Here is a 26,870-nt window from a genome sequence, read left to right on the forward strand (position 1 = left end):
CAGATAAAACATTTAAAGTCTAGTTTAACATTTCATCATTTATGCAGTTTGGTTGTTTTTCGCAATTCATTCAGCATGGACAATGAAACTAGACTATATAGTCAATTTCGCTTCTGCGGCCAGTTCCAGCTTTTGGGTTGCAAATCCTGCAAGGGTTCATTTAAAAAAAGAAAATCCTTTTGTTTGGTTTTAATCTATGAAAATGTTTGTTAATATGAGGTTTTGTAGGCAAAAATACTTGCAAGACAGAATCCTCACCTTTTGGGGCTAACCTGCCTGCGTAGTGTCACTTTAAAATACTTTCAGTCTTATCTTCCTGGTCATGAACTGCTACCTACAACAGCACAGCCTCATACTGCCAATTCTTAATCAATGCCTCCAAGTGCCAGCTTGAGTCCTAACGGAGGTAGCAGGCAGCCTGTCAAATCCTTTCCCTTTGATTCTTCCTTCTCTGGCAGGAATGGCAGATACGCCACAATGATTCCCCCCCACCTCATCCTGTCCCTCTGACATACTGATGACTCTGAAGCATGGTCCTGACCAGTGTGCCAACCCCAACCCTTGGCACAGTGACAAGCAAAGCATGCTGGGTGAAATTCTGGCTCTGTTGAAGTCCATCAGAATTTTGCCATTGACGTCAATGGGGCGAGGGTTTCACCCCCCACATCCAGTCATTGCTCCTGGAGAGGGAAGTGTGAATTTCACCCTTGTCTCCCAACAAATCCACAAAAATATGCTATAGCTGCTCATGTGGGATTAAGTGAGGGAGGATGATCCACATAAGGAAGGGTCAATGCTTATGTAAACGCCCCTCATTTATAGCTCCTGCAAGCCCCAAAATGGAGTAGATTGTCCATGACCCAGCAAACGGCTCAGCTGCGGCAATCTTCCACTAAGCATAGCATGGAAGGAGTGCCAGCTGGCGTTATCAGCAGAAGCAGGTGAGCAGACAGGCCGAGTATGGAAGGTGAACACGGAATGGAAATGTAGTCTGGAAACCCAGGAGAGAGAACAATTGAGGCAAAAGAGAGGAATACCAAAAGAAATGTGCCCCTGACTGAGGTCTGAAAGGGTAAGTACCATGCCCTTACAAGGGCTGCTGTACCCGGGCCTCTCTCTCAGCTCTGGAATGGTGCGCACCTTATGACACATGCTGGAAATGTAATGTCCAGTTACATTAATTAAAAAAAGAAATGACAGCGAAATGAAAAGGGACCATCTGATCCATGGACACAGTGCCCTGCATTCATTTATATTCACCAAAAGATGGCTGGGTACGCTGGGGATGAGGCAACTAAAAACAGTAAGGGAAATTTCCCACGGAGGGAAGAAATAACTAGTTACTCAACAAAAAAAAGCTACTCCAACCTGAACAACTTTATTTGTTGCTTTTCATCACGTCCCTAAATAGCTCCTCAAAGCAGCTGCTGCAGGTTTACATCTCACTCTGTTCTATTCCCCTTCTAGCCTTAGGAAACCTGTTCAGGAAGCCCTGTTATGCCAAAGTAATTAACACACAGGAAGAAAAAAACCTACAGCCAATTATGGAAATTGGAGCTATGGAGCACTCCTGCCTGCACCTGAGAGCCAATAGCGCCCCCTTCCTCTTCCATTTGGGATTTCTCCAGGAGAGAAGAGATTTGAGGAGTACAAAGCACATCAGAGTAGAGTATGGAGGGCTTTGGGCATCAGGCCTAGGCACAGAGAGAAGCTCAGGCATTCAGCCAAACTAGGTGTCTAGAACCAAATATATATTGATCTGACAGAGGGTTTTAGCTCAGAGGTGTAGCTCCACTGAAAGCCAAAGGGATGAAATTTCCCTAATGGAAGTTTCTCCTGACCCAATAGTGCTACAGGTGTGTTACACACAGGGCATTAAGCTTCCCTCTAGTGTGGTCCTCAACCAGCTAACTTGAGGCTAAAGTTGTTAACTTAGAGATTGAGGTTTGGTTGGGGTTAGCTACCCCTGACCACTTTAGCCACATCCTGGGGGTGAAATCCTGGCCCCACTGAAGTCACTAGGAGTTTTGCCATTGACCTGAATGGGGCCAGGATTTCACCTTTGGCGTACAGTATAAATTCCTGCGATGGAACTAGTAACCTCAAGCCAGAAGTATAAAGGAGATGCTGACACAGACCCAAACACCTAGGTGCAATAGTCACAGGAGAGCAGCAAGCATCTGGTAGAGAGCCAACTGGTGATGTGGAGGATGCAAAGGGAATGTGGAATCTTCCTTCCTTCCTCATGCCTCACCCCCTTCCCCCACACTCCTCCAACTCAAAAGTGGCTTTGACCCTTGAATCAAAATTTTGCATCTAGTTAGTCCTGCAGATGGCCCCATTTTGTAAGACTTCGGGACAGGGTGGTTGGAAGCCTACTTTAGGATCAGGTTGGCCATAGGCCATCCCACGCCCCACGTTCTGAGAGAGGTGGGTATAACTCCATGCACAGCCAGTGATTTTTGCTTAAAAAAAAAACCAAAAACAAAAACACACAAGGTTCCAAAAGGACAAGTAGGGTTTTCTGCCTGTGTCCAATGTTCTCAGAAAGTTTTGCTGTTGGAGTCAGCACACTCTGGTGCCATCTGTTCCCAGACCCAACAGCCATTAAAGACAGAGTCACGCAGACGCGAAGAAGGGATGCCGCCCTGGGTGATTCATATGTGTTAACGTCAGGGGAACTTTCAAAGCGGGACGTTGCCTTGGCCAACAGAGTAATTGAGGAAATTCATCTAAATCCATTTTTGTGATTTCATTAAACAAATAGCTTTTTAAACAATGCCTCTCCAGTCTCGCTAACTCGCTCTTAAATCATGCCATTCCTCTTCCCCACTGGAATGTAAATGTAATGCGGGACCTTTCCCTTCGGCTGTAATGGATATTAAATAACCAAGTTTCAAGGCAGCATTACCCTCAGGTGGTTCAGTCACTTTAAATACACATTTCCATAAACAGTACGTGAGTTAAGCAGGCAGGAGGCTGCCCAGTTGGTGCTCATGAGAAAGAAAATGCGTTTATAAACACCGTGCTAAGAAAGTGACAGACTGAAGTGCCAGCTGACAGTTCCATGCCCCACCATGGAAAAGCACAAGCCTGGAATGGCAGGAATGCTACCAGGACAAACAGGGGCAGGAGTTTCTGGGAACCTGCTTGGATTTTTTCCTATGCTATGTCTTTATCAATTTGCCAAGCAGCCCCCTGACAAAGGAAAGAACAGCCTCCATGGGAAGTGGAGTCACTTCCTGGGCACTTGGCGTGGTGACAGCGTGTCTTCCGGGGGACAATATCAGAGCCGCACATCCCTCCTGAGGCTGAAAGCAAGAACAGCTCGAGAATGCAGCCCCCGTCTAGATGCTGCCAAATGGCAGAGGAAATGTAGCTGCTTCCCCATTTCACAGATGAGGAAACTGAGGCATGGAGAGGTTATATGACTTGCCCAGGAGCACTGAGGAATAGCAGCCAGCTATCCTGACCTGCTCTAACCAGTTGTTTTTCTCCTCTATTAGAAAAGCGACATTATCTTGACTACATCCCAAAACACAACTGAGTCAGGGGACCAGGATGCACCATCTTTAAAATGTACAGCATCTTGCAGGGAAGGGACTTTTCACTGTTGTAACCAAGCCATGTAATCTGACTGAACCCTCAGACATGCCCAGAGTGTTAGCCAGTTTCCAGAGCAGGGCCATGGTTCAGTTACATGACAATGGATGTGGTGTAACTGGGTGTACAGACCTGGGCCATGTAGTCTAGATGGGTTCTTAAAATAAAGGACATTCCTCACCACATTCCAATCTTTTTATTGGCCTCAGCTGTTTTATACTGTTTCACTGAGGGTAAGCTGTGACACAAATCATCAGGGAAATTTAACTTAAAGGCCAGTACTGTCTTTACTTCAAGCTCTTCAGTTCTCTCCCCCTTCAGAAGCAGGAGGGGAAAGGCAGGTGCGTCATGCTCAGCTTTGCATTTCTTGGCTTCTTATCCATTACACAACTGTGACAAAGGAAACTGAATTTCTGTGTACTGGTAGCTTCTCTTGCTATCCCCAATGCCACTTTCGAGAGAGGAAGAAGCGGGGGCAACTTACCAGCAATGTTCACCATCGCCACCTGCTGGACAAACATTTCGAACAGAGCAGCAGGATTTCTTACTGCTCATGTCACGCACATTTCGGAACCGCATTGTAGCAAGGGTGAGAGGTAACTGAATCACAGAACAGAACTGTAGGTCTGGAAGGGACCTGGAGAGATCACCTAGTCCAGCCCCCTTTGCTGCTTGCAGGACCAAGTGAACCTAAACCAGCCCTGACAGTGTTTGTCCAACCTGTTCTTAACCTCCAGTGCTGGGGATTGATTCCACAACCTCCCTTGATGCCTATTCCAGAGTTTAACCACCCCTTGCTGCAGATTAAACCCATTACTTCTTGTCCCACCCTCAGTGGACATGGAGAACAATTGACCCCAGTCCTCTTCAGAACAGCCCTTAATGTATTTAAAGACTTAGCAGGTCTCCCTCCCACCCAGTCTTCTTTTCTCAAGACTAAACATGCCCATTTTTTAACCTTTCCTCATAGGACAGGTTTTCTAAAGCTTTTGTCATGTAGCCCCTTCCCTGAGGTGTAGCTCAAGCCTCCTCCATAGCACTTGCTACTTGGAGCGGCAAGCATCTGCAAGGTTAATTCTGCCCAGAGGTAGTAAAAACAATTCCACATGGCACCAACCCACAAAGGGAACACTGCTACAGAGCTCCACCCTGTTTAGAGCACAGGGAGGAGGTGAGTGAGTCTTCAGTCCTCCATCCACAGCAAGTGAGAAACACCTCCAGCTTGTCTCCTAGCCTTCCACATACACACTGCAGAAGAATTACCTTGCAGCCACCATTCCACTATGAATGCAGAGCCCCATCTGCCTCACCCCACCCTCCTGTATTACTGACACTTGAATAGCTAATAATAAAAATAATCTCATTTAGCGCTTTTCATCCAATCTCAGAATGCTTCGCAGTCTTAATGTATTTATGCTCAACACCCGTGTAAGGCAGGGCAGTTCTGTTATCCCCATTGTACAGATGCGGAACTGAGGCACGGAGACACCAAGTGACTTGCCCAAGGTCACACGAGAAGTCTGCGGGACAGCAGCGATATGAACGCGGGCCTCCCACCTCCTAGGCCAGCACCCTAATCACTGAACCATCCTTCCCCTTCGCATGTGATTGACTCAGGTACTTAGTTGTAAGTGGAGAATGGACAGAGATATCTGGGGAGAGCTAAGGTTGGTTGTGGATCCTTACCCTCAAATGTCCAGGCTTTCAAAGGTTTACGATCCCAATGGTCTAATAACAGTATTTTAAAATTGATTAATACTCCCTACTTTAATGGTATCTTAAAGGGATTTTTAAAACGTGGGAATTAACTGAGTCCGAGATGGCTACTGTTGTGTGGGAGGTGAAAAGGGGAGGAGTAAGGAACCAGGCCACTGTACCTCATGGCAGGTGAGCTCCTTTTGAAGTGCAGCGCTGCACTCTGAACAGCTGAACCCACGAAGAAAGTGGGAGAGGAAAGCAGAAGCGGACAGGGCATCATTTCAGACAGGGAGGCAGCCGCCCCGCCCACAGGAAAATCTTGTAATCATCTTTCCTAGGCTGGCCACCTAATGCAGCAGGAGAGCCGAGTCTCAGAGCAGACAAAGTAGAGACACAGAAGGCTAATGAGCCGCTCGCTCTTTCAGGCCAGGGATCACCGCTTCATCAAATGTCGGTGGTCGCTCAGCCCTAGCAATTCTCTACTGCACTTGCTGTACTACTTAGGAGTTACAGTACTGGCTTCACAGCGCCACCTAATGGACAGACTGTAATTGGGAAATGAAGTTTACTGCAGACATTTAATTGCCCTGGTCCCTGAAGACAGAGAGAGAGCAGAGTGAAGACAAGGGGAAAGGAAGCCAGCTCTCCATCCTGAAATGAATTAACTCGGTCATGGACAGATGACATGCAGCCAGCTGTGGAATGGGCAGTTCAGAGGAACTGCAAACATGAGATGAATTGACATAATCTTCAATAAAAGTCCTTCATCTGCCTGAGATATTAAAACCTAGATCTTGACCTCTTGCACATCCTTAATGGTCCTATGGCACTTCCTGGAGGGCATTAGCCCCAGGCCTGGGCCAAATTCCTATCTAAGTAATAGCATTCTACCTACCTAAAATCCCCCTCAGTTATTTGTGCCTTCCTAAAACCTGGCATGGAGCCCTGCTGGTACAGAACTGACTATTGCAACCCATCCTACAGGCAAGTGTGTACTCCCTGTACCATGTACACAGCCAGCACAGTGCTTTGGGATTAACATCCAAGGTGAACTCTGTAGACATGAACTAAGCATTTACCACCACCCACTACAAGCAAGAAAGGTCTGGCCCATCACATCATGTTGCAGGCAAATACAGGACTCACAATGCATTTCAATTGTTTCCTCTATTGTTATGTTCCCGTATGCCCAGCACCAAAGCAGGGCAGAGAGCAATTTCATTACCTTCTAGTCAACAGCCTTGCCAAAAAAAGCTTAATCACTTTTCCAAATCCAGAATCCATGTAATCTCCAGATCAGAATTTAACATTAGAAATGCATCATCCTTATGACATAACAGGAGTCACGTCACACAAACAGCTGTTCAACAAGCTTTATTGCTAATTTGCATATATGTTTCCAGCAGTCATCACATTTCCTGAGTTTCTTAATGAGTTTGCAAATGAGATTTAAAAAGAGATGAGGCCCAGATCTGTCTTGTCTAAAACTGGACAAACGCTGAGCATGGAAATACAATCTGGAACCTCTCAGCAGACAGGTGTCCACATTGCAACAAAACAGCACCACAAATGATAAATTTTAGCAGAGACACCAAGAGTTGCATGAGGACAGTGATTTAACTCCCCTAACACCCGTAGGCCTGGTCTACAGGAGACATTTACAAGGGGGCTCTGCTGATATCATAAAAAAACGGATCTGAACAGTTTACATGTGACATAAATGGAGTCTCAGCCATTCAGGTAGCCCCTACAGGTCAAGGAGAAAGCACATTAGCAGAGCAGAGAGGAAGTCTGCACTGACACTGTCCACGCTATACTTCTTCTGTAGCGAAACAGAGGATATTAGTCTCTAGGGGCTCTCTGTCTAGCAGTAAAACCTGGAATCATTTAAAACATGATAGATTTGGTCAAAGAGGAAAAGGGGAGCATTTAATAATCTTTAAAACATACAGACTACATAAAAAAGCAGAAAGGCCAAGAGGTTGCTGCTAGTCGCAATCAGGGCAGGCTGCACCTCTGAAATACTAATGCACAGATGATTCTGGATACTCTGGGACAAGTCAATTATATATTTACTAATTGCCCCCCCCACCTCCAGGATAAAAAAATAAAATAACCCAAGCCTGGTCTAGGTTTCATCATTAAGTGCTACTGAGCAGATGAGGACTCTCCAGGATTTATTGACACAGACTGCATAGTAAAGTTGGCAGACAGACAGCGGATGAGAAGCAGTGCCCTGCATTTGCATAGCTCTTCGGCTAGCTGCAGTCCTAGGCTGGCCAGCCAGCCCTAAAATTAATGCAGACAGAGATTAAGAGGTTGGACTCTTAAAAATGTAGCTCCAACTTCACCTTCCTCTTCCTGAAAGGGCTTAGTTATAGGTGATTTAAAGAGAGAAAATAACTTGCTCAGACTCTGACACAGGTTACAAGGAAATAAAGCCATTTGGCTTCAGGCTTTTGGTGTGAATGGAAAGGTGACTGTCACTCATTTTCTCTCACTGGCTTTAAAGGTGCAGTAAAATTTCTTTGGAACTAGCAGAGGAGAGCAGCGATCCAGGGCCTCTCACTCTAAGCGGCACCCAGTCCAACTAAGCGGTTAATGCCCAAGTGACTCCAACTACAGCGAGCTCCCAGATGACTGCAGTGACCCCCTATAGGGCTGACACAGGCAGGAAAAGTAGCTGGAGTCAAGACTGTAGGCTGTAAAGACCTGGAGTCAGTCAATAGCACATGGCCTTGTGTAAACTCATGTCCGCTTTGAGAATCCAGAGTCAGTTCCAGCTCACTACTGGACACCTCCACAGGCCCCTGGAGCCACCCACCTTCTCCCATGCATCCAAGAACAGCAATCAGTTCTGACTGTGCCAATCCTCCATGGCAGGCAAGGCCAGCAGCAAATGGGACTTGCTGAGGAGATGCAGGGGATACATGGTGGATCTGTCAATTTCTTGCACCCAGAGGGCTGTGAATAGGCATCTTCAGTGACCGATCAACTGCAGCATCTCCCGAGGATCCACTAGCTTTTCCCGAGGTTTGCCAGCCAGCTTGCCTCTTGCCACTTCAGCAGCATCTATCTTCTCCCAGTCTGAGAAGGTAACTGGATGGACCCCTGGTGTTATAACAAAACAGAAAGCATAGGTCCATCTATCCCAAATGAACAAGAATGAAACATGTAAGCAAACAGAAGAGCCAGAACCTTGCAAACACAAGCACCTTCAAAACTCAGCAGCACAAAGGCAGTTATAAGACAGGCTCCAGAGATCCAGTCAAATCTGACTAGTCAGACACTTGAATGCCATAACAGCATTCAGCGTAGCACTCGCCCAGGGGAAACTGCCTTGGTTCACTTAAAACGTCTTGAACTGTTGGAGGGAAGCACACTTGAACCGAAAGTCTTTAAATACAGCAGCAGTAAATACCCTCTGGGGTATTTTAATCTGTCCCCAAATGTGCCTGGAAGGATTGCTATGAAAGCCATTCAACATCAATAGCCGCGCTGTTTATGCAGCTGACAATGACACTTTACCCAAGGACTGTGCTGATTTTAAATGGCCCTTGCCTAGCACCTGTGCGCGGCCCTGCAATGACTTTTAAACCTTAAAAATTACATTTAAATTAGGAGAATTGCAGTCCCCCACCTGTGGGGTTGGTTTTTTTAAGTAATAAAAAGCGGGTTGGGACACATCGTTTTACACACTCTGCTTCCATAAATACCATGAGGAAATCACTGACACAAGATAGAGGCTAAGAGTTAAGTGTGATTCAAACAGAGATTAAACAGTTGCATGAAGAATAAAAACAGTTTACAGTTACATTAGACAAGATACAAAAATTAAAGGACAGAAGCCCTCATGCTTCAGGGCATAAGTCAATAATAAATCAGAGTGTAAGGAAGAAAATTTCTCTCCAGATAGACAGTTATGGAATAGCCTACTAGGGGATTACTTGCACAATCTGGTGTTTGCTACTACAAGATACACGGTACTGAATTAAGATGACTGGCCTGAACTGGTGTGATCATTCCTATGAGCATAAGTGCAACAGGGCTCAAGGAGAAATCTGTCATAGGAAAGACTCTGAGAACAGGCCGCCTCCTGGGATGAACAACAGGGTAGAAATTTCTCTCTAAATCACTGACTTAAATATGGATTAGATTCATAGAAAGCGGGAGCTATATTTGAGGACTGTTGGGTATCATCTATGCAATGAGTTTGATGATCTCAGACCATAGAGGATTTGTATTCACACCAAGGAATCTACCAGCACAACCAGCATCCTTGCTGGTCACCTCAGCAGGGAAACCTCAGCAGGGTTTAGCAGCCCATGGAAAGAACTCCTCTCGCATTCTTGGAGGTGGTTCTTCCAGTTTAGGACTGAAGCATTATGGAAGGTGCAGCATTGGTGGGGAGCTCATGCTGTCCTTGAACAGACCAGTGGGTAACAGAATCTCAGACCCAGGACTGTCACCTTTCTCTACAATATATTCACTGTAACCACTTATAAGCTTCGTATACAAGGTTCCACGTTATGTTAACAATAAGCAGAAGTGCTCAAAATAGCACTCCTGAGGTGCGCTGCAAGCACCCAACTTGGTCTCTCCGTATTCTGCACCATTAGGCAGTCCATCTTATTCTTGCTTCAGTGAGGGTTGTAAATTGTAATTAAAATGCATCATATAATTTTCACACTATTTTTTAAATTTAAAAAAGACTGTTCCTGGCAAAAAGCAAAGGGGATAAAGAGACTTGAGAAATGCTTCAGATGTCTAATCAGCAAGTGAAGTCTAACTCAGACGTTACAAAAACGAATGCTAAGAGAAGTGGGTGGAATTTAAACATGGGTAGCACCCATACAAATGAAAGCACCAGGAATAGAGAGCACACGGTGCAAGCTTTGTCCACTCAGCCTTGCCCATGCAATTAAATCCTGACGCTCAGTACTGTGATCTTATTACTGCACGCGTCCCGTGCAGACTGACAGTTAGACCAGCGTGTGTGGCATTTGTTCTCTCCCACCGCCCCCCAAAGAGATGAGGGGAAGAGAAATGTCCACTACAGACTGAGACAAGATCAAACCCTTTTCCTTAGTCAAATTAGAGCCCATGCTCCAGATTTCAGGAGACAGTTCATTAACCCATTGTCTCAGCCTACAACTTTTGCCTGAGTTTGCTGGAAGGAGGTTGGCTGGCTCACACATCTATGTTCATGGCTACAGATGCTCACACACAAGGACTCGTGTACGCACGTTCACAGACCTCGACTATGCAGGATGCTCCTCACAGACTTGAAGCCTTCCTTGGAGTTAGAAAGCTTCAGCAACCCCGACTGGAGATCTTCTAGCACGGACTGGGCTGTGTCGAAGCTATCGTTCATGGTGGTGATAATCACCCCTGTGGGTCCCCTCTTCACCCAGCCACTGCAGTACAGACCTGTAACAACATGTTACTCAAAGTCTGACATGTTCTGACGCAATCCCCAGCACACACGTAGGGATAGAGTCCAGCAGACTCCCCAAACACAGCTGTCTCTTCAGCTTGAAGGGACTCCAAGAGTTAGCTATAGATCTACATTTCCCTATCAAACTTCCTATAGGCATGTTCCCCTCCACCCCACCCACACTCATAAGCTCTGTTACCCGAACACTACACACAAGGAAACCTCAACACTGAGCGTTAATACTAACCTGGTGCCCCTTGAACCCTGCCCAGGCTGTTGGGGATGATCCCCAGTTTGGAGTCAAATGGTATTGAAGAGTCAAGTGGGAGGCTCCGGTAGCCAATGCTGCTGAGGATCAACCCACATTCAAGCTCCTCCACTTCTCCAGTGGGGACAGCTCTGGCGGACTCGCCTGAACCCTACATAACCCAGGGAGGGAGAGGGAAGAAAGAAAAGAGTTAAAGAGCCTGTAATGCAAATGCAGTTGAGAGTCTTCTCGCCCAAGAGAAACAGTAACATCTCCCTTCTACCTCCTGGATTCACTAGCAATCCCGTTACTGGATATTAGTAGGCTGAGTTATTGGAGTGTTCTCCCATTGCAACCTTCAATACCAAGGGACAGAAAGTTTCCTTTGTATCAGAAACAGCTCCTGGAGGAGACCTAGGGCTGACTTCCCAAGAATCTGTCATTCCAGCTGCTCAGACGGCAGGCAGTTTTGCTGGTTCTAATTGGACCAGGAGTATCAAGCTGTCCTTAGATTAACGCAGAAGGGCTGCCCAGAGATCTCCCGATCCAAGTGGCTGCAACAGACTTTTACTCATCTCCCAGCAACACAGAACCAAGCATGGGGAGGGCAAATCCTTTAGAAAGAGAGAACTTTGAGTCCATACTTCCAGCCTGGTGACGGCCATTCGGATGCCTCTTGCTTGCTTCCCATCAGCAGCGGGCAGTACCTCCAGCGGGCTGCACCGGAATTTCAAGCCCCACTCTTTGGTTGCTGATGCCCAACGACTGGCCTCTCTCTCACCAGGTTTCTCCAGGGCCGATTTGACCATCAGCTCGGTCAGACGCTTCCTGGGTCTGGGAACATCTAAAATTTAAAAGAGCAAGGCAGGAGCATAAGGAACCCTGAACAGAGGTCTGCCAGTCTCTAAAGGGGGACCACGCAAGGAGGAGAGTCTGGACCAATGTACAGTTAATGCTAAAGAATTACATCCAGTCAGCATCTGCAAGCCTCTAAACCATGAATAAGGCAGATTGCTGCTGTGCCAGGCACAGCAGCACAGTTGGGACTTTGGAACAGCTTTGTCAAAAGCCGCAATCTCTGAATTCAACAGTTTGAGAAGAAAGTCCAAGGGCACCTTAGAACCCAACTCTCCTTTCAGTTTAGCTTGGAACATGGGCTTTCAGACCTGGATTCTCCTTCACTGAAAGTCACACACTGACCCTGCCCTTCATGATTCATCTCCCCATCACTCCCCAACAGTCCATTTAATGCTGTTACAAGCCTGAGCAGACAAACTACACTGGAACGTGCTGCAGGTAAGAGCTGGGTGTCCATTTCCTCTAGACACAGGTGGTGTTGCAGCTCTCTTGCTGCTAGCCATCCTTGAATACTCGCCACCAGGGCTACCCTGCTACTGTTTCAGCCTGTTGACCTTCTGGGCACTGTGGCTTAGCCAGGTGGAACTCATGTGCTAGTCAATCAGGGCATTGCAAGGCTTTTTCCATAGCCTTATGGTCTAGCAAGCGAGTGAGGGCAAAGGGGAAGAAGAAATTAGCTCTCTCATTACAGCCCAATAGACCATAACAACTGCATCCACTCAGGTGCCAACACAGGGTAAGGCAGAAATCAGAGACTGGTTTCCAAGATGCCAGAGTGATGAGGAGAGGGTAAAGTTGTCCACTGGTTTTGTTTAGTTTAGCAACAGGATTGGAAAGTAGGGTAAGGCCCCCTGGCCTCATCCTTCATCTCCAAGAGCTGCCCCGGATAGAACCTATGGGTATTCACCCCACCATAGAAATCTCACCATCCAACTTGTGTTGTGCTGGGCAGACTTTCCTCACCTTTAATAACATCGCCAAGGCCTGTAAAATCAGCGGGGTCCAGGAGAGGTCTGGTACCAGGCAGGTTTATCATCTCCCGCAACTCCTGGGAACGTCAGACAGGAAGACATGATACCTCACTGTGCCGTGTGTAGATGAGGCAGAGAAGCCATAAGAACAGCACAGATCCAAAAGAGAAGCCATTTCCACCAGACAGGCGGCACAGGCCAGCAACTCCTGATTTATAGATAGGAGGCTGAGTTCAGCATGTGGGCACAGTAACCAGGATGCCGGCATTCAGGCATTCACGTGCCTTCTTGTAGACCTTTGAAGCCACAATCAGTAGATTCAACACCTCATGTTGAATTAACTAGACCCACAGAAGGGGGGCTTCGGGTTAGATTTACAGTCATAGCAAATCCTGTTACATTACAGTACCCTTAAGCTCAAACAAGTATATTTTACCTTTATGGTGAAAGCTACCTGGAGGGGCCCCCTCCTCCCAACAAGCCACACACGCTTGACCTTACTGCAGGCTATGGCTGCCAAGGAGCCTTCAGTTATATCAGTCTTCTGCAAGACAAAGATGTGACAATGAATGAGGGTGGTGGGAGAGATAGGAAGGCACAGCGCAGGAAGTTGAAAACAACAGGGCATCTGCTTGCGCAGAAAAAGTCACCTCCCTTTCCAGGGGTGGTTTTCGCAGCTAACGCCTTAACACAGCACTCACTGAAAATACTGTCTGCAATCCTTACACAGTTAACAGGGTAACACCTTACTGAGCAGCCTCAAGGGAAATCTCCCTTCTTTAAAAGCCTTTTAAGAGGATGCTAAAAAAAGAACTAAACAAAACACACACAACCCCAAATCAGTCAGCCATTTAAAGCTTGGGGCCAACAGGGCAAGGATCCTTACCTTTCTAATCTCCTCGGCTGTAGGGATTCACACAGGGGCATTTGGTGACTTGCCCCTTTACCCTTCCCTACAATGGAAGGAACTCCTCTATTGACTTAGACCAGAGGTGGGCAAACTTTTTGGCCTGAGGGCCACGTCGGGGTTCCGAAACTGTTTGGAGGGCCGCGTAGGGAAGCCTGTGCCTCCCCAAACAGCCTGGCCCCTGCCCCCTTTCTGCCCCCTCCCACTTCCCGCCCTCTGACTGCCCCCCTCAGAACCCCCAACCCATCCAACCCCCCCGCTCCTTGTCCCCTGACTGCCCCGACCCCTATCCACACCCCCACCCCGACAGGCCCCGCGGGACTCCCACACCTATCCAACCACCCCCTGCTCCCTGTCTGCCCCCCGGAACCCCCCTGCCCCTTATCCAACCCCCCCACTCCCTGCCCCCTTACCATGCCGCTCAGAGCGGCAGGACGGGCAGCCACGTCGCCCGGCCGGAGCCGGCCACACCACCGCACTGCCCAGCAGGAGCTCACAGCCCTGCCGCCCAGAGCACTGGTGGCACAGCAAGCTGAGGCTGCGGGGGAGGGGTGACAGCAAGGGAGGGGCCAGGGGCCAGCCTCCCCGGCCAGGAGCTCAAGGGCCAGGCAGGACAGTCCCGCAGGCTGGATGTGGCCCATGGGCCATAGTTTGCCCACCTCTGACTTAGACAGTGATGGGATCTATACCAGCATCACTGAAAACGTGGCTTAGGGTTGTAGAATAAAATGCTTAGCGAAGTCTCCTTACAACAGAAAAGAATTGAGACGGGCAGTTCTGCTCAGGAGGGCAGACTAATTAGAGATTCCAGCTGGATGGTACCTCAAAGGGTTCCAGATCTGATTTGCTCAGTTCAGAAGTCAAAATATGTTTTTTTCCTAACCATCAGCATCACAAGCTAGACAATGTGAAAAGCCCAGCAGGACTCTTTTCTGCCTCTTCCTTCCCCTTCCGATAAAGATTCTGCAAACAGATCTCGTGGACGGTTTTACTGATGATGCCCGAGGTGCAACAAACTTCCAGACTCACTTGCTTGTAGCGGGATTAGCTCCACAGAGATAAAAGCAGGGAAGAACCTACATTCACCACAAAAAAGGACCAAATCTGACCAAGGCACAAAGTCGGCTTTGGGAACGTTACACTTCATAGACAAGTGCCATGTCCCCCTTGTGCCGGGGCTGAGTACCGCCTCTGGTCCCAAAGACCACATCATTTGAAGCACAGCTCCCACTTCCCAATCAGTGTTGCTATGTAAGGCCTCTAAAAATTGGCAAAGTCCCAAGCTTTTTTAAATTTAGTCATGAATATTGGAGGGAGTAGTTGAGTTTCAATCAGTCTCTTTTCAGTTCCGGAGGGACAGAAAGCTCTGGGAGGCCCTTGCTACTAACATCTGGGGCAGCAGCTGTACGCAGCAGCTGCTGCCAACAAGCTTCCAGCTATCAAACTGGAAGCATGGTAGGGAAAAGATCTAAGAGGCTGGAGAGCAGGCACATCGGGTACTGCTGAGGCTGTTGCTACCACTAAGAGCCTGGGAAGCAGAGATGCGTGGGGAAGAGGCACACCCTTTCCAAAAGAGAGAAACAGGCTAAACTTCTGACCCCACAGCAGCTCCAGCTGGGGGCAGGCTGCAGTTCCCTCTTTGTCACTTGCAAGGAGAAAGGGCCAGAGCCTCATTCATTGCCTTTAAAAAACTGTCAGAGTTTGAGGTTGTGAGAGACAAAGTAAAGTGATGATCTCCACACCAGGAAGGGCCATGAGTGCTACAGGAGAGGCCAGCTGGCTCTGGGAGAATCCCAGCCAGATTTTTGCATTCCCTAGCTCTTGGGTATGTAAGGAGAACGTTTCACACTGGGGAAAGCTCTAAAGCATTGTAGACTGGATTGGAGCATGGTGTTTTCCTTGCCTTTTTTTAAGGGCACCAAATATGCTTTTGCCATCAGCTGGATCCTAATGCTGAGTCCATGACTCCCCCAATCACTCCCATAGCAACGCTTGGATACTACAAACCTAGGACTACAACTCCCTTGCAGGGAAGAGCCAGAGGGGAAGCAGGCTGTGAGGGAGAAAGGCTCTGCTTGAAAACAAAACCCACAGATGAGTATACATGTGGTTGTTTTAATCAGCTATTTTGTCTGGGTTTCCCTCTTACATCAAACCCTAATGAACTTGAAGTTGAATTCTGGCCCTTCACGCAAACTCTGCACCTTGCGTTCTATATTTTACAGCACCTCCCTCAACTCACCCTGAGTATATCGAGTGGAGACAGCAGAACTCGGGCAACATCCAGAGCCACATTCCCCTGCCCCATGACCACAGCTGTCTCGCTGCTTAGGTCGGGCTTCAGCTGTGTGGAGAGAGAGATCTGAATAGTACATTCAACACCCAGTCGATCCTGGCATCATCACCACACTTAAGGCTGGTTCTCTCCATCCCCTCCTTGTTAGAAAGGCAGAAGTTTCTTCTGCCTCCTGTTTCACTCTAGCTGCCATTCTAACCCAGATAAAGGGGCCCAGGTAGGCCGAACAGTCATTCCCTCAGATGCAGTTGCCTGGTGTGGCTTTGTCACAATGGCTAGTTTGCAACACATTCAGTTATTTCCCCAGCCTGCATCTCTTTCAGTGTATCCTGGGCCCCCACTCCTGTAGATCTCCTGGATTCCATCTCTCACAGGGAAGCTCTGAGAGTCTATTATTTTGAGAAGCCAGCTTAATCCCCCCAGCCCTAAAAGTGTCCCTTTTGGGCTTCCCTATGTCCTTTCCAAGAAGTGCTGGCAATCTATAGAGCTGGCTAATCCTCTCACTGACATGAAAATTGTTCACATTTTTAACAGCAGAGGAGGATTTAATTTTGTGTCTGCTAATCTTTTTCGATTGCAAGACTTTCGGACAGGCACTAATCCAGAGTTGGATGACTGAATACAGATGCACGGAGAGCACAGAGTCTCCGAGAGGAAAAAACAAACCCTTACATCTCTGTTCTCAGGCAGTCCATTGTACCAGCCCACAAATGCTCTTGCTGAATAAACCCCTGAGAGGTTCTCCCCTGGGATTCCAAGGATCCGGTTATCCTCAGCACCATAGCTCTGCAGAGACAGAAGCAACATTCCCATAGTCATACACATGCCACTGCATGGAGGTATAAATATCACACGCCATGCAAATCTCCAGCCCCACAAACACAATACAGAGGAGCCATTGCTCAGCAGTTGTATCTCTTGGATACTGTACCGCTGCCAATCACCGTAATATCCAGGCACCTCCTGGGGTAGTAGATCAGCACAGCAAAGACTCTAGTGAGTTTTGTGGAATTACCGGCTCTTCTCGGCTTGCAGGAAGCCCTGCTCATCACACTAATCTAGCCATGCTGGATTATGTCAGACACAGAGGTGTGATGAGGGAGAGTGGTGTTTTCAAGCTGCTTTTTTAGGGCAAGAGCAACATGAACCTGGAGAAATGGTAACTGTGCATCTCCTCCTCTGGGACCCACCTCTCACTCCCCAAATAGCCATAAAGCCTGTCGCTTTTTAGACTAGCAGCTATTTTCTCCAGCGTCTTGGCAGGAAGGAGAACTATGGCGGACTATGCCACAGACACACGCACTCCACAGGGCACTGGACTCAGAACGATAGTTCCAGTCAGGAGGGGAGTTTCTTGCCATTCTGCAATGGAAAACAAGGAACAGACATTTCCCTCCTACTCGCTCAGCCATTCCTCTATGGGACAGGATAGGATACAGTCCGCCACAGAGGTGAACTGTCCGCAGATCAGCAACACGCTATGGGATGTGCACGTCAGGTTGAATGGCTACAGGAAATATTCACCGGCACAGCTACTCAGAGATTGAAACACCCTCTTCTTTCACTGAAATAGAGCGAATTTCATCCCCCATCACCTCAGACCTGACACTGTTCACTTCATGCTCAGGAGAAAGGGCAGTTCATTGGTTAGGACACTAATCTGTGACTGGCGAGATGGGGATTCAGTTCCCTGCTCTACCTCAGACCTCCTGTGTGACCTTGGGCAAGTCACTTAGCCTCTCTGTGCCTTGGTTTCCCACCAGCCCTGCCCTGCCAGACAGAGGTGTTGTAAAGATAAATCATGAGGAGCTAAGACACTACAGTGATGGAGAACATATAAATACCTAAGAGAGGTAGATTCCCTCTCCTTTAAAAACTAAACTTGACAGGAAGGGCTAAACTGTGGGGGAATCCAACAGACTCAATACCCCAAAACTCGGTAGGAAGGAGTGAAGCACGCTGGATCTGATCGCGACGCCACCCCAGTCCTTTCCCCACTAGACACAAGGACCATTAACCCACCAGCACCACTGCGTGATAAGCCCGCTGCAGCTCCTTCACCGTCACGTCCTTCCCGATAGTGACGTTCCCATAATAGGAACAGCGATCGGAATGTGCCGTCTGCGTAAACGTGTTGATTACATTCTGTTGGATCAAAAGAACTTTTAAAGGGTGTGAATTTAACAGCCACACAGCACATCCCACAAAGCACAGCAGCATGGTCTGGGGATGTATAGGTCCGCAATGCCCCCACGTGGCCTTGAAGCGAGAGGTCAGTGTCTCTCTCTCTAATTCATGCTGGCTGTTCCAGGACGCGTAGCTCTTATCTGACAAAGGCTTGAATATTTCATTTTAAAGTAAACAGTTACCCACAGCTTGGCACCACGTCAGTCAGATCTGTCGAAAGGAAGCGATAAACGGCAAAAGAAATAGGAACAAAAAAAAAAAAAAGATCCAATCACTGCTAGTGCGAGTTTGCCCCTTGGAAGAAACACTTGGCTGGAAGTTTTGCTAACTTGAATTTTGCCCCTTGAACAGCCCTCACCAGGATCAAGAGGAACAACTCAAAGTTCCAGCTGTTCTTGTTCCGTGCTACTGAACAATCCCAGCATGGACCTATTGCCACAGATATCCTTGCCTGACACTCCCAGCTTTTAATATGAAAGCTCTTTCTTGAAATCAGACTGTGCAGCAATTTATTCTTACGTGCACCTCCCCCCATTTCCGAACTTTTCCCCTCACTTTAGTCATCAATGTCTCTGCTTCCTAGTACCTTTGTCCATTCAGCAAACACCACTTCTGTCCTTGGAATGCCTGACCAGACCTAGTCTGGCAACAGAAAACAGGCCCCACTACAGAGAGAGAATCCCCTACAAACAAGAATTGCACCCTAACACTGGCACTTCTTATACCTCTCTTGAGAGGACCTATGACTCGTCTCAGCTCACAATGGTGTAAGCGGACCACCACATCCAGTTCACAACTCTTGGACAAAGCTACCGACACGGACTCTCCATTTCCACCACGCCTCGATCCCATGAGGCAATCGGAAAGCCAGTACTAACTTTGACTTCAGGGTGGTCTGGTGCCACTCCAAAACGAACAAGGCCGAAGGGAACTGGCAGCTTCTCATAAATATCCACCTGGGCCAGTCTGTGGTGCTAGAGAAGAGGAGAAAGTTCACAGTTACAATGTAAGCAGCCAAGAGAGAAAAAAAGCACACAACCTAAGTGGCTAACAACAGGGGCCCAACATCAACCTCCTGCTGTGGAAACTGGCTGCACATCAAGAGACACTGATCTTTCTGAATCTGCAGGCACAGTTAAATTCAGGAGAGTGCTTTAGCATCTCAGAAAAAAGGAGAGTCGTGCTGGGAGTCTGTAGTTCAGTGGCGCCCAGCGAAACTCCCTGAACACTGAGATCATCATGCATGGAAGGAAGGCAAGATATGGCCTATCCTCTGTGTCCCTACAGTCTTTATCAAGGGTCTGCTTTTACTTCTGAATGCACAGATCACAGAACATCTGGCAAATCCAGCTGGGGCAAGAACATACACATCACCGCAGCTGTATTTTAGTTTAATTTTGGTTGTAAGGTGTTGCATTCAGATAGCAAGGAGGAGCATACAATGGTGACAAAAGCCCCTTTGATTACATAAGAGTAGCTGCCATAACACCACTCACATTTTCAAGACAACCACCTAAATAAAAAGTAAATTAATGTGCACAGAGTGCTGGCATAGAATAAAGGAAATTAGGCCAGCCAGTCTATTCCCATCCTCGTTTAAAAAAAAAAAAGAGTATGTGGGCACCAGATACAAAATATTGCACATTTCTAGTATATTTCAGGCTTGTAAGCAAAACTCTCCTGTGTTCTGCTAAACCACACTGTCAGGTTGGGATACTGTGGATTTTGCCAGCCTGCCCCAATAGAAAGAGGAAAGGAATTATTTAAAGAAACTTAATAGGGGGATCTATCTTTTAACCTGAGGATTTATTAACTTGCACCAATAGACTATGGCTGGTTTGGTTTTTGTGCAATAACTATTTTATCTTAGGACATGCCCACTAGGTCAGTGAAAGGAATATGAGATGTTGCAAAACATTGCCAGCAGAGATCCATGTCTGACCAGCCCATCATGGAGAGTTTGGCACTGGGTATTTAAGCAATTGCTGCAGAAGTACATTGGGTGAAAGATGCCCCAGATTTCACCCCTTTGGCCCCCCAACAGCAGTTAACAATGTCGGCCGAGATCCTAAAATCTTACTGCCGATTATACACATTTTAGGTTTGTAGCTGGTATGTATTTTAGACACAGTCAGATTTTTTGCTTTAAGTACTTATTTAGCAGCTAGTATTTTGAGACCGTGTATCTCTCGTGCTATTTGTGGAGATTAAGCCCTGAAATTTGTTCCTGAAGTTGGCTAAAATGCAGAGTATTATACCACAGTATGCTCAAGTGTACTTCAGAGACAGCAAAAAGCAAGTAACCTCACTTGATTAAGCAACTGTGGATGTGATTTATCACTAGCACCACTCGGCAGGTTTTGTAATCTATTCTCATCACCAGACCAATAACTGATCGGCTGAGGTTCTGACATTTACTGTTAAGTGAAATTTGTTTGTTCATTTGTTTGGCTTAGTCAATATGGAGAAGGACCTAAAACAATTCTCCCTGGTTACCTTTATTTATAGATGAATGTTACCAGCATTTTCTGGAATAAAAATTTTAAAAGCCCAGTAGACAGATATTTGTGGTGTATCTTATTACAGAAGCATAGTTTTGTCCCAATATATAGTGACAGCCTTATAGGCTTGATGGGGACAGCCCAACACAGTGCAGTCACCAGGGGAATCGTCCCCTCTATTGTGGGATGTCTACAGCCCACATGCCAGGAAGCAAGATGCTGAATATCTCTTCTTATGTTGAACGGAAGCCAGTTACCTTCAGGAGGTGCTGGGCAGTGTAAAACCCAGCAGGTCCACTCCCCACAACACATATCTGAGGAGCGAGAGCAGCTGTAGAAAGCAGCCTGCTGAAACCTGAGCAAAGAGCACAAAAGCAGAGTCAATGAGCAGAGAAAATACCACCCTTGACATAAATGCCTTAATCCTGCTAGGATTTCCCATGCATACTGGCTGGACCTCAGAACTGGGAGGGGTGCTAAAGGCTTCTAAGAGCTAGTCCCTCTGCATTAAGCAAACAAAGGATTTAGAACCAATTAAAACGGAGGGATGGAAGTTACCCTTAGGAACACGTATACAATGAAAAGGAAAGGAAAGCCACCAACAGGAAAACATCAGGGATGTGCCCAGGGATTCTGCTAGGTAACAGACCTTTCCTTTCAAAGGGCATCTTTACTGAAGGGGGGCATAGGATGACTCCCCTTGTGATGATTTCATCTTTAAGTCCCTTTCAGCGCTCCATTCTGCACAGCGGGCTGGATACTACGGCTTCCCCTTCCACCACTGACTTTGTTATCAGGTGGGGCTAGGAGGAAACGATCTTGCTGCCCACCACTTGAGATTTTCCTCCTGAGTGACAAGCCCAACAAAAGATCTCACTGTCACGGCAATCTAGCGCCTCGCATTCCCCACACTGCAGGCTATTCAAAGAACAGGTCATCAATAAACTTTAATGTGATCCGATTAACTAGCCACCAGAAGGGCTGGAGACAATAGTGATTTCAGTCATAGTCCAGCATGGCCTTGGCAGTCAGCTGAAAAGTACAAAAAGACATTCAAAGCAAAAATGCATTGGGGTCAAATGCCAGGGACTACAATTCCCTGCCAAACCCTGATATTTTCCTTCAGTGCCCTTGATATTTATATCTATTTTAGGAAGCAGTTACCCAGCTCCACTGTACCTGTAGAGTCAACTGGACTCTTTTAGAAATGGAGCGTGTCTGGGGAAGGTAGTTAGCCCAAAGGAATAGGAGTCAGGAGTCCTGGATTACATTCCAGACTCCGACACTGGCTTGCTTTGAGACTTTGCCTCTTGATGCCACTGTTCGCCTACCTGTAAATCAAGTAGAGAAATTCCTGCCTACCTCACAAGGAAACTGGGACTTCCTTAATTAATATTTTAATTAAAGCACTTTGATGATGACTTCAGAGGAATGGCAAAACAGAAGTGCAAGATAGGAACAGAATTTTCTCCTCTGAAAGGAGGAGGGTATATGCTTGCAGGGGTAGCTAATTTTTCATGAATCTACGCCTGGTGAATGGCGGAAGCCGGACGTCCTTGGAGACTGAAATCCTCTCTCTACAAAACAGCTACGGCACATGCAATGGCAATGCAAGTGTCCTCCCCATTCCACCCCGACAAGTTGATTCACCCTGACCTAGGAGGACAGAAAGTAGTTCAGTTTCCATGGTCCATTCAGACTTCAGCTTCTCTGCTGAAACTGCAGACCAGGTTCCCAAGTTACTATCGTCCATATCTCAAAAATCACCATCATGGCGATTTGTTCATTGAGTACTGGACTGAACCAGCTCATTCTGCCAAGGCCTTTCAGCGGTAGTCAGATGGCAACAATTTCGTCACTACTGACCTGAGCTTAAACCACCAATGGGTCTCTGTATCCTACTAACAAACAACCCACCAAAGCACACAGTCCTACGTCCAAATGTACATGTATTTAACAAGGAAGGGGGCTCTCGCTCTCAAAATGCTAACTGATATGGCAGTGTCTTCCAAACAGGCATCACTACAGAGTACTTTTACTTCTACTCACCCGAGATGTTACTAACATCAGGAAATTGGTGGTTTATTTACAACACTATTTTTTATTGGACAGGGTTACTTTAAAGAATGTGAACCTTTGCACTCAAGTTACAGGACAGGAATCAAAGGAAGAGTTGATCGTAGCTTTGAAAGTCATAGCTAAATCTACTCTAATTTCTATTATTTCTATTTTTCATTACATAAAAGTCCCTCAAAACCTCTCTCCATTACCCCTCTCTGGATCTTTGCCATCTCTGCTCTCTTTTTCATAAACGGAGGTAATAAACTGGACCACACAGGATGTATTGTTTCAGACAATATCATTTTTTTAATATGTCTCCTCCCTTCAACAAAACACTGAGCATCTTAGTATTATTGTTTAAATTAGACAGATACTGAACACAGGACAGATATCTGCACTGAGCTCTCTCTCCCCTTACTTCCAAATCTTCTTCTGGAAAAAGTCTTGCAAGTTCAGAGCCCAGCAGCAGAGGAGAAGTTTGAGGTAAGTTTTACTAATATGCATTGCTGTATATGTATCCAGTTGAACTTTATCTCCCCTTACATTGCTCACTCTCCCCCCATTGTGTCCAAATCCACCTCACAAGTCTGCAGTGGTTTTGGTTGCTTTGTTTTTAATCAGCTAAAACAATTTAATGTCATGAGCAGTCTTGCTAACCACTCCTACATCACCGAGGACCACGTTTCCAGGAGGGATTGTGGCTACTCAACTTGAGACACATGGGGCCTGACTATGGACGTGCAAAGCACCCACAACTCCAGCTGAAATCAATAGTTGTTGCGGGTATTCAGCTCTTCCAAAAAATCAGGCCCAAAGGGGCCTCAAGGGGGGACTCCGCTTTATTAACTCTTTCCGAGAGCGAACAGCTTCAAGGTCACAACTTTATTTGGGAGACAGGATCTGTGTTTTGGCCATTTCAGGGTAGGCCTATTCTGTCCTTCCCTTGGACTATCACTTCCCTAAGCGAAAGCTCAGGCATCCTTGGAATCAGCTCAAGCTCCTTTTGTGAACACAGGCTTCACCTTAGTTACTTCCCGGGCTTCACAACCAGCTGATGTTCCTATGGGTCTGGACATCAAAGTGTCAGGTAGATCTTTTGCCCCTTCTTTCCTCATTTCGATCTCATTGTCACATTGCTTCTTGCATTCCCTAAGCTACATAGCCCACATTCCCCTGCACCTCTAAATTCTCAAGTCATTGACTCCATAGCTCAGCTCCTACCACAATGATGCTCTCCCAGGCTCCCCGGTCCCTCTATAGCCAGGCTCCCATCTCCCCCCGGGTCCCTCTATAGCAGTGGTTCTGAAACATGGCTTCGCGTACCCCTTGGCGTACACAAAGGTCTTCCAAGGGTCACATCAACTGCTCTAGATATTTGCCTAGTTTTACACCAGGCAACATAAAAAAGCACTAGTAAAGTCCATACAACTAAAATTTCATACAGACACTGACTTGTTTACACTGCTCTATAGAGTATAAACTGAAATGTAAATACAATCTTTATATTCCAATTGATTTATTTATAAATATATGGCAAAACTGAGAGTCAGCTATTTTGCAATAATAGTGCGGTGATACTTTTGTATTTTTATGTCTGATTTTGTAACCAGTTGTTTTTAAGTGGGGTGAAACTTGGAGTAACCAAGGCAAATCAGACTCCTGAAAGAGGGACTGTAGTTTGGAAGGATTGAAAGCCACTGCTCTATAGCCAGGCTCCCGTGCGCCGCCCCCCCCCACCGGTCCCCTACGGCCAGGCTCCCGTGCGCCCCCCCTCACCGGTCCCCTACGGCCAGGCTCCCGTGCGCCCCCCCTCACCGGTCCCCTACGGCCAGGCTCCCGGGCGCCCCCCCGCCCCCGGCCCCCTACGGCCAGGCTCCCGGGCGCCCCCCCCCGCCCCCCTACGGCCAGGCTCCCGGGCGCCCCCCCCCGCCCAGGCTCCCGGGCGCCCCCCTACGGCCAGGCTCCCGGGCGCCCCCCCCCGCCCCCGGTCCCCTACGGCCAGGCTCCCGGGCGCCCCCCCCCGCCCCCGGTCCCCTACGGCCAGGCTCCCGGGCGCCCCCCCCCGCCCCCGGTCCCCTACGGCCAGGCTCCCGGGCGCCCCCCCCCGCCCCCGGTCCCCTACGGCCAGGCTCCCGGGCGCCCCCCCCCCGCCCCCGGTCCCCTACGGCCAGGCTCCCGGGCGCCCCCCCCCCGCCCCCGGTCCCCTACGGCCAGGCTCCCGGGCGCCCCCCCCGCCCCCGGTCCCCTACGGCCAGGCTCCCGGGCGCCCCCCCCGCCCCCTACGGCCAGGCTCCCGTGCGCCCCCCCCCGCCCCCGGTCCCCTACGGCCAGGCTCCCGTGCGCCCCCCCCCGTCCCCGGTCCCCTACGGCCAGGCTCCCGTGCGCCCCCCCACTGGTCCCCTACGGCCAGGCTCCCGTGCGCCCCCCACCGCCCCCGGTCCCCTACGGCCAGGCTCCCGTGCGCCCCCCCACTGGTCCCCTACGGCCAGGCTCTGTGCCCCCGCTCTCCGGCCCCGGCGCAGCGAGCGAACGGCCCCCTTACCCGTGAGGCGGCGGAGGCGAGACGCCCACTCCCAGCAGCCGCGGCCGCAGCTCGAACCCATGCTGAGGGACCGCGCTCGGAGCGCCCCACCCACTAGAGACAAGACACTGCCTCTGCCGCCACCCCTGCGGCCGGGCAGCAAAGCCACTCCACGCTGCGTCCGCCTTAGCCAATCAAGTGGCGGAGAGCCCCTTCGATTAGCATAGCTCCGCTCCCACGCACTCAGAAACATGTCACTAGTGTAATTAGCATAACTACGCCTACCCGGAACACCGCCTGTTGGAGAGGACGAGCCCTTCCCCACGCCTGTGTATTCCGTCTCTATGGTTTATCCTCCAGTTCATATAACCAGTTTCGCCCTTAGCCTGGAGCACAGGGTAGAGAGTGCCTGTCCCTGTCTAGGAAGAATCATAGAGACGGGGGCAGTGGGGAGGGCTGGTTTGTTTGGTGGTGGAGTGGGAGCCAGAGGGGTCCCTCACATGCTTATTCAAGTGCAAGCTTTCACCATACCCTCCCCCACCCTGATTGTCCCCACACAGCCCCTAAATCCCCAGCCTGGGCACTGTTACTGGGACTTGGAATCAGGAGACGGAGGTTCTGTCTCTGCCACTGACTTCCTGTTTGACCTTGGGAAAGCCTCCTAGCATTTGAAGTGGCTAAAGCAAGATGCAGCACCTCCGGGGTCTGGTCTGTCCACCCCACTCTGAGTGGCACTGCAAGCTCATACTTGTGCCAGATCATAATGTCTTTAGGTTTAGGGGCCCTTTCGTGTCCCCTCCACTGGCAGCTGTCAATGCGGGAAATTTTTCCTTCAACTGGGACGGGGGGCTGGCGGGGTTAAAGTGGGACAGACCCACCAATCCTGAGACCATTGGGAGGCATGCTTCTTACCTGACTTTAGACCTGCTCCTGCTCCCATTGAAATCAATGGCAATGTCCCAGTGCATTACCAGCATCAATGAGAATGGTGCGTGTTCCATAACTCATAATCAATCTATTAACTTCTCTGTGTTCCTCTGTTTCCTAGTGGGTACAATGGGGATACCAATATACCTCAGACCCCCAGGGATCAATTCATTAATATTATAAAAGGCTTTGAGATCGTTAGCTCAACAATGCTATAGAAATGCACAGTCCAGTGATTATTATTATAAAGTTGGCATGCTGATGGTATCACAGGGTTTAGGCCATCAGTGTAGAACATAAGTCTGTTTCTTCAGTAAGGAATATGACTTGTTAGTTGTGATGATATCTTTCGTAAGGACTTTAGTAAGGGTAGATTTTTCCATCTAAGCAATATATATTTTCAGATAGGTCTAAATTGTTACCCTACACAGAGCATATTATAATAATCCTACTTTGAGGTGACAGGCCTGGATCTATGGTAGCAATTTCCTGCTGAGTTACAGATGGTAAAAAACACTCCTGGTCACCACTACTATATGACCATCAATCAGCTGCTGGGGGTCTAATGCCACCCCCAGATTCCAAACACAGCTAATGAATGGTGAGAACACATCATCAATCAAAGGGGGAGAAATCAGCCTTGCCATGTCACTTGG

At 48.2% G+C, this 26,870-nt stretch overlaps 1 protein-coding gene across 4 annotated transcripts; it reads right to left on the reverse strand.

Moving 5' to 3' along the window:
- Nucleotides 1-7,461: 7,461 nt before the first annotated feature.
- FDXR (ferredoxin reductase) lies at nucleotides 7,462-25,492 on the reverse strand. 4 transcript variants are annotated; one of them, XM_073312151.1, is made up of 13 exons: nucleotides 25,309-25,397; nucleotides 21,355-21,737; nucleotides 20,963-21,060; nucleotides 19,083-19,178; nucleotides 18,040-18,162; nucleotides 16,690-16,803; nucleotides 15,964-16,065; nucleotides 13,251-13,358; nucleotides 12,807-12,891; nucleotides 11,630-11,829; nucleotides 10,986-11,157; nucleotides 10,558-10,731; nucleotides 7,462-8,412 (listed from the first exon to the last, which is right to left on the reverse strand). In XM_073312151.1, the coding sequence occupies exons 2-13, from the start codon at nucleotides 21,371-21,373 to the stop codon at nucleotides 8,282-8,284; spliced, it is 1,422 nt and encodes a 473-aa protein (XP_073168252.1). In that variant the 5' UTR covers nucleotides 21,374-21,737; nucleotides 25,309-25,397; the 3' UTR covers nucleotides 7,462-8,281. The 4 variants fall into 4 exon arrangements, with proteins under 4 accessions (XP_073168252.1, XP_073168253.1, XP_073168251.1 ...); XM_073312152.2 differs by having other exon boundaries at nucleotides 21,355-21,552; nucleotides 25,309-25,380; XM_073312150.1 differs by lacking the exon at nucleotides 21,355-21,737 and having other exon boundaries at nucleotides 25,309-25,492.
- Nucleotides 25,493-26,870: the final 1,378 nt, after the last annotated feature.

Source organism: Lepidochelys kempii, chromosome 14 (assembly GCF_965140285.1).
Source record: "Lepidochelys kempii isolate rLepKem1 chromosome 14, rLepKem1.hap1, whole genome shotgun sequence".
Taxonomy (NCBI): domain Eukaryota; kingdom Metazoa; phylum Chordata; order Testudines; family Cheloniidae; genus Lepidochelys; species Lepidochelys kempii.

Bases quoted from the DNA above. Each gene is read 5' to 3' on its own strand.
- FDXR (XM_073312150.1), bottom strand. From the start codon at position 25,369: ATGGGTTCGAGCTGCGGCCGCGGCTGCTGGGAGTGGGCGTCTCGCCTC. The intron at 18,163-19,082 runs GTTAGTACTGGC...TTGATCCAACAG, and splicing joins CAGACCACCCTGAAGTCAAA to AATGTAATCAACACGTTTAC. The intron at 11,158-11,629 runs GTATGGACTCAA...TGGGTTATGTAG, and splicing joins TGGCCGTCACCAGGCTGGAA to GGTTCAGGCGAGTCCGCCAG.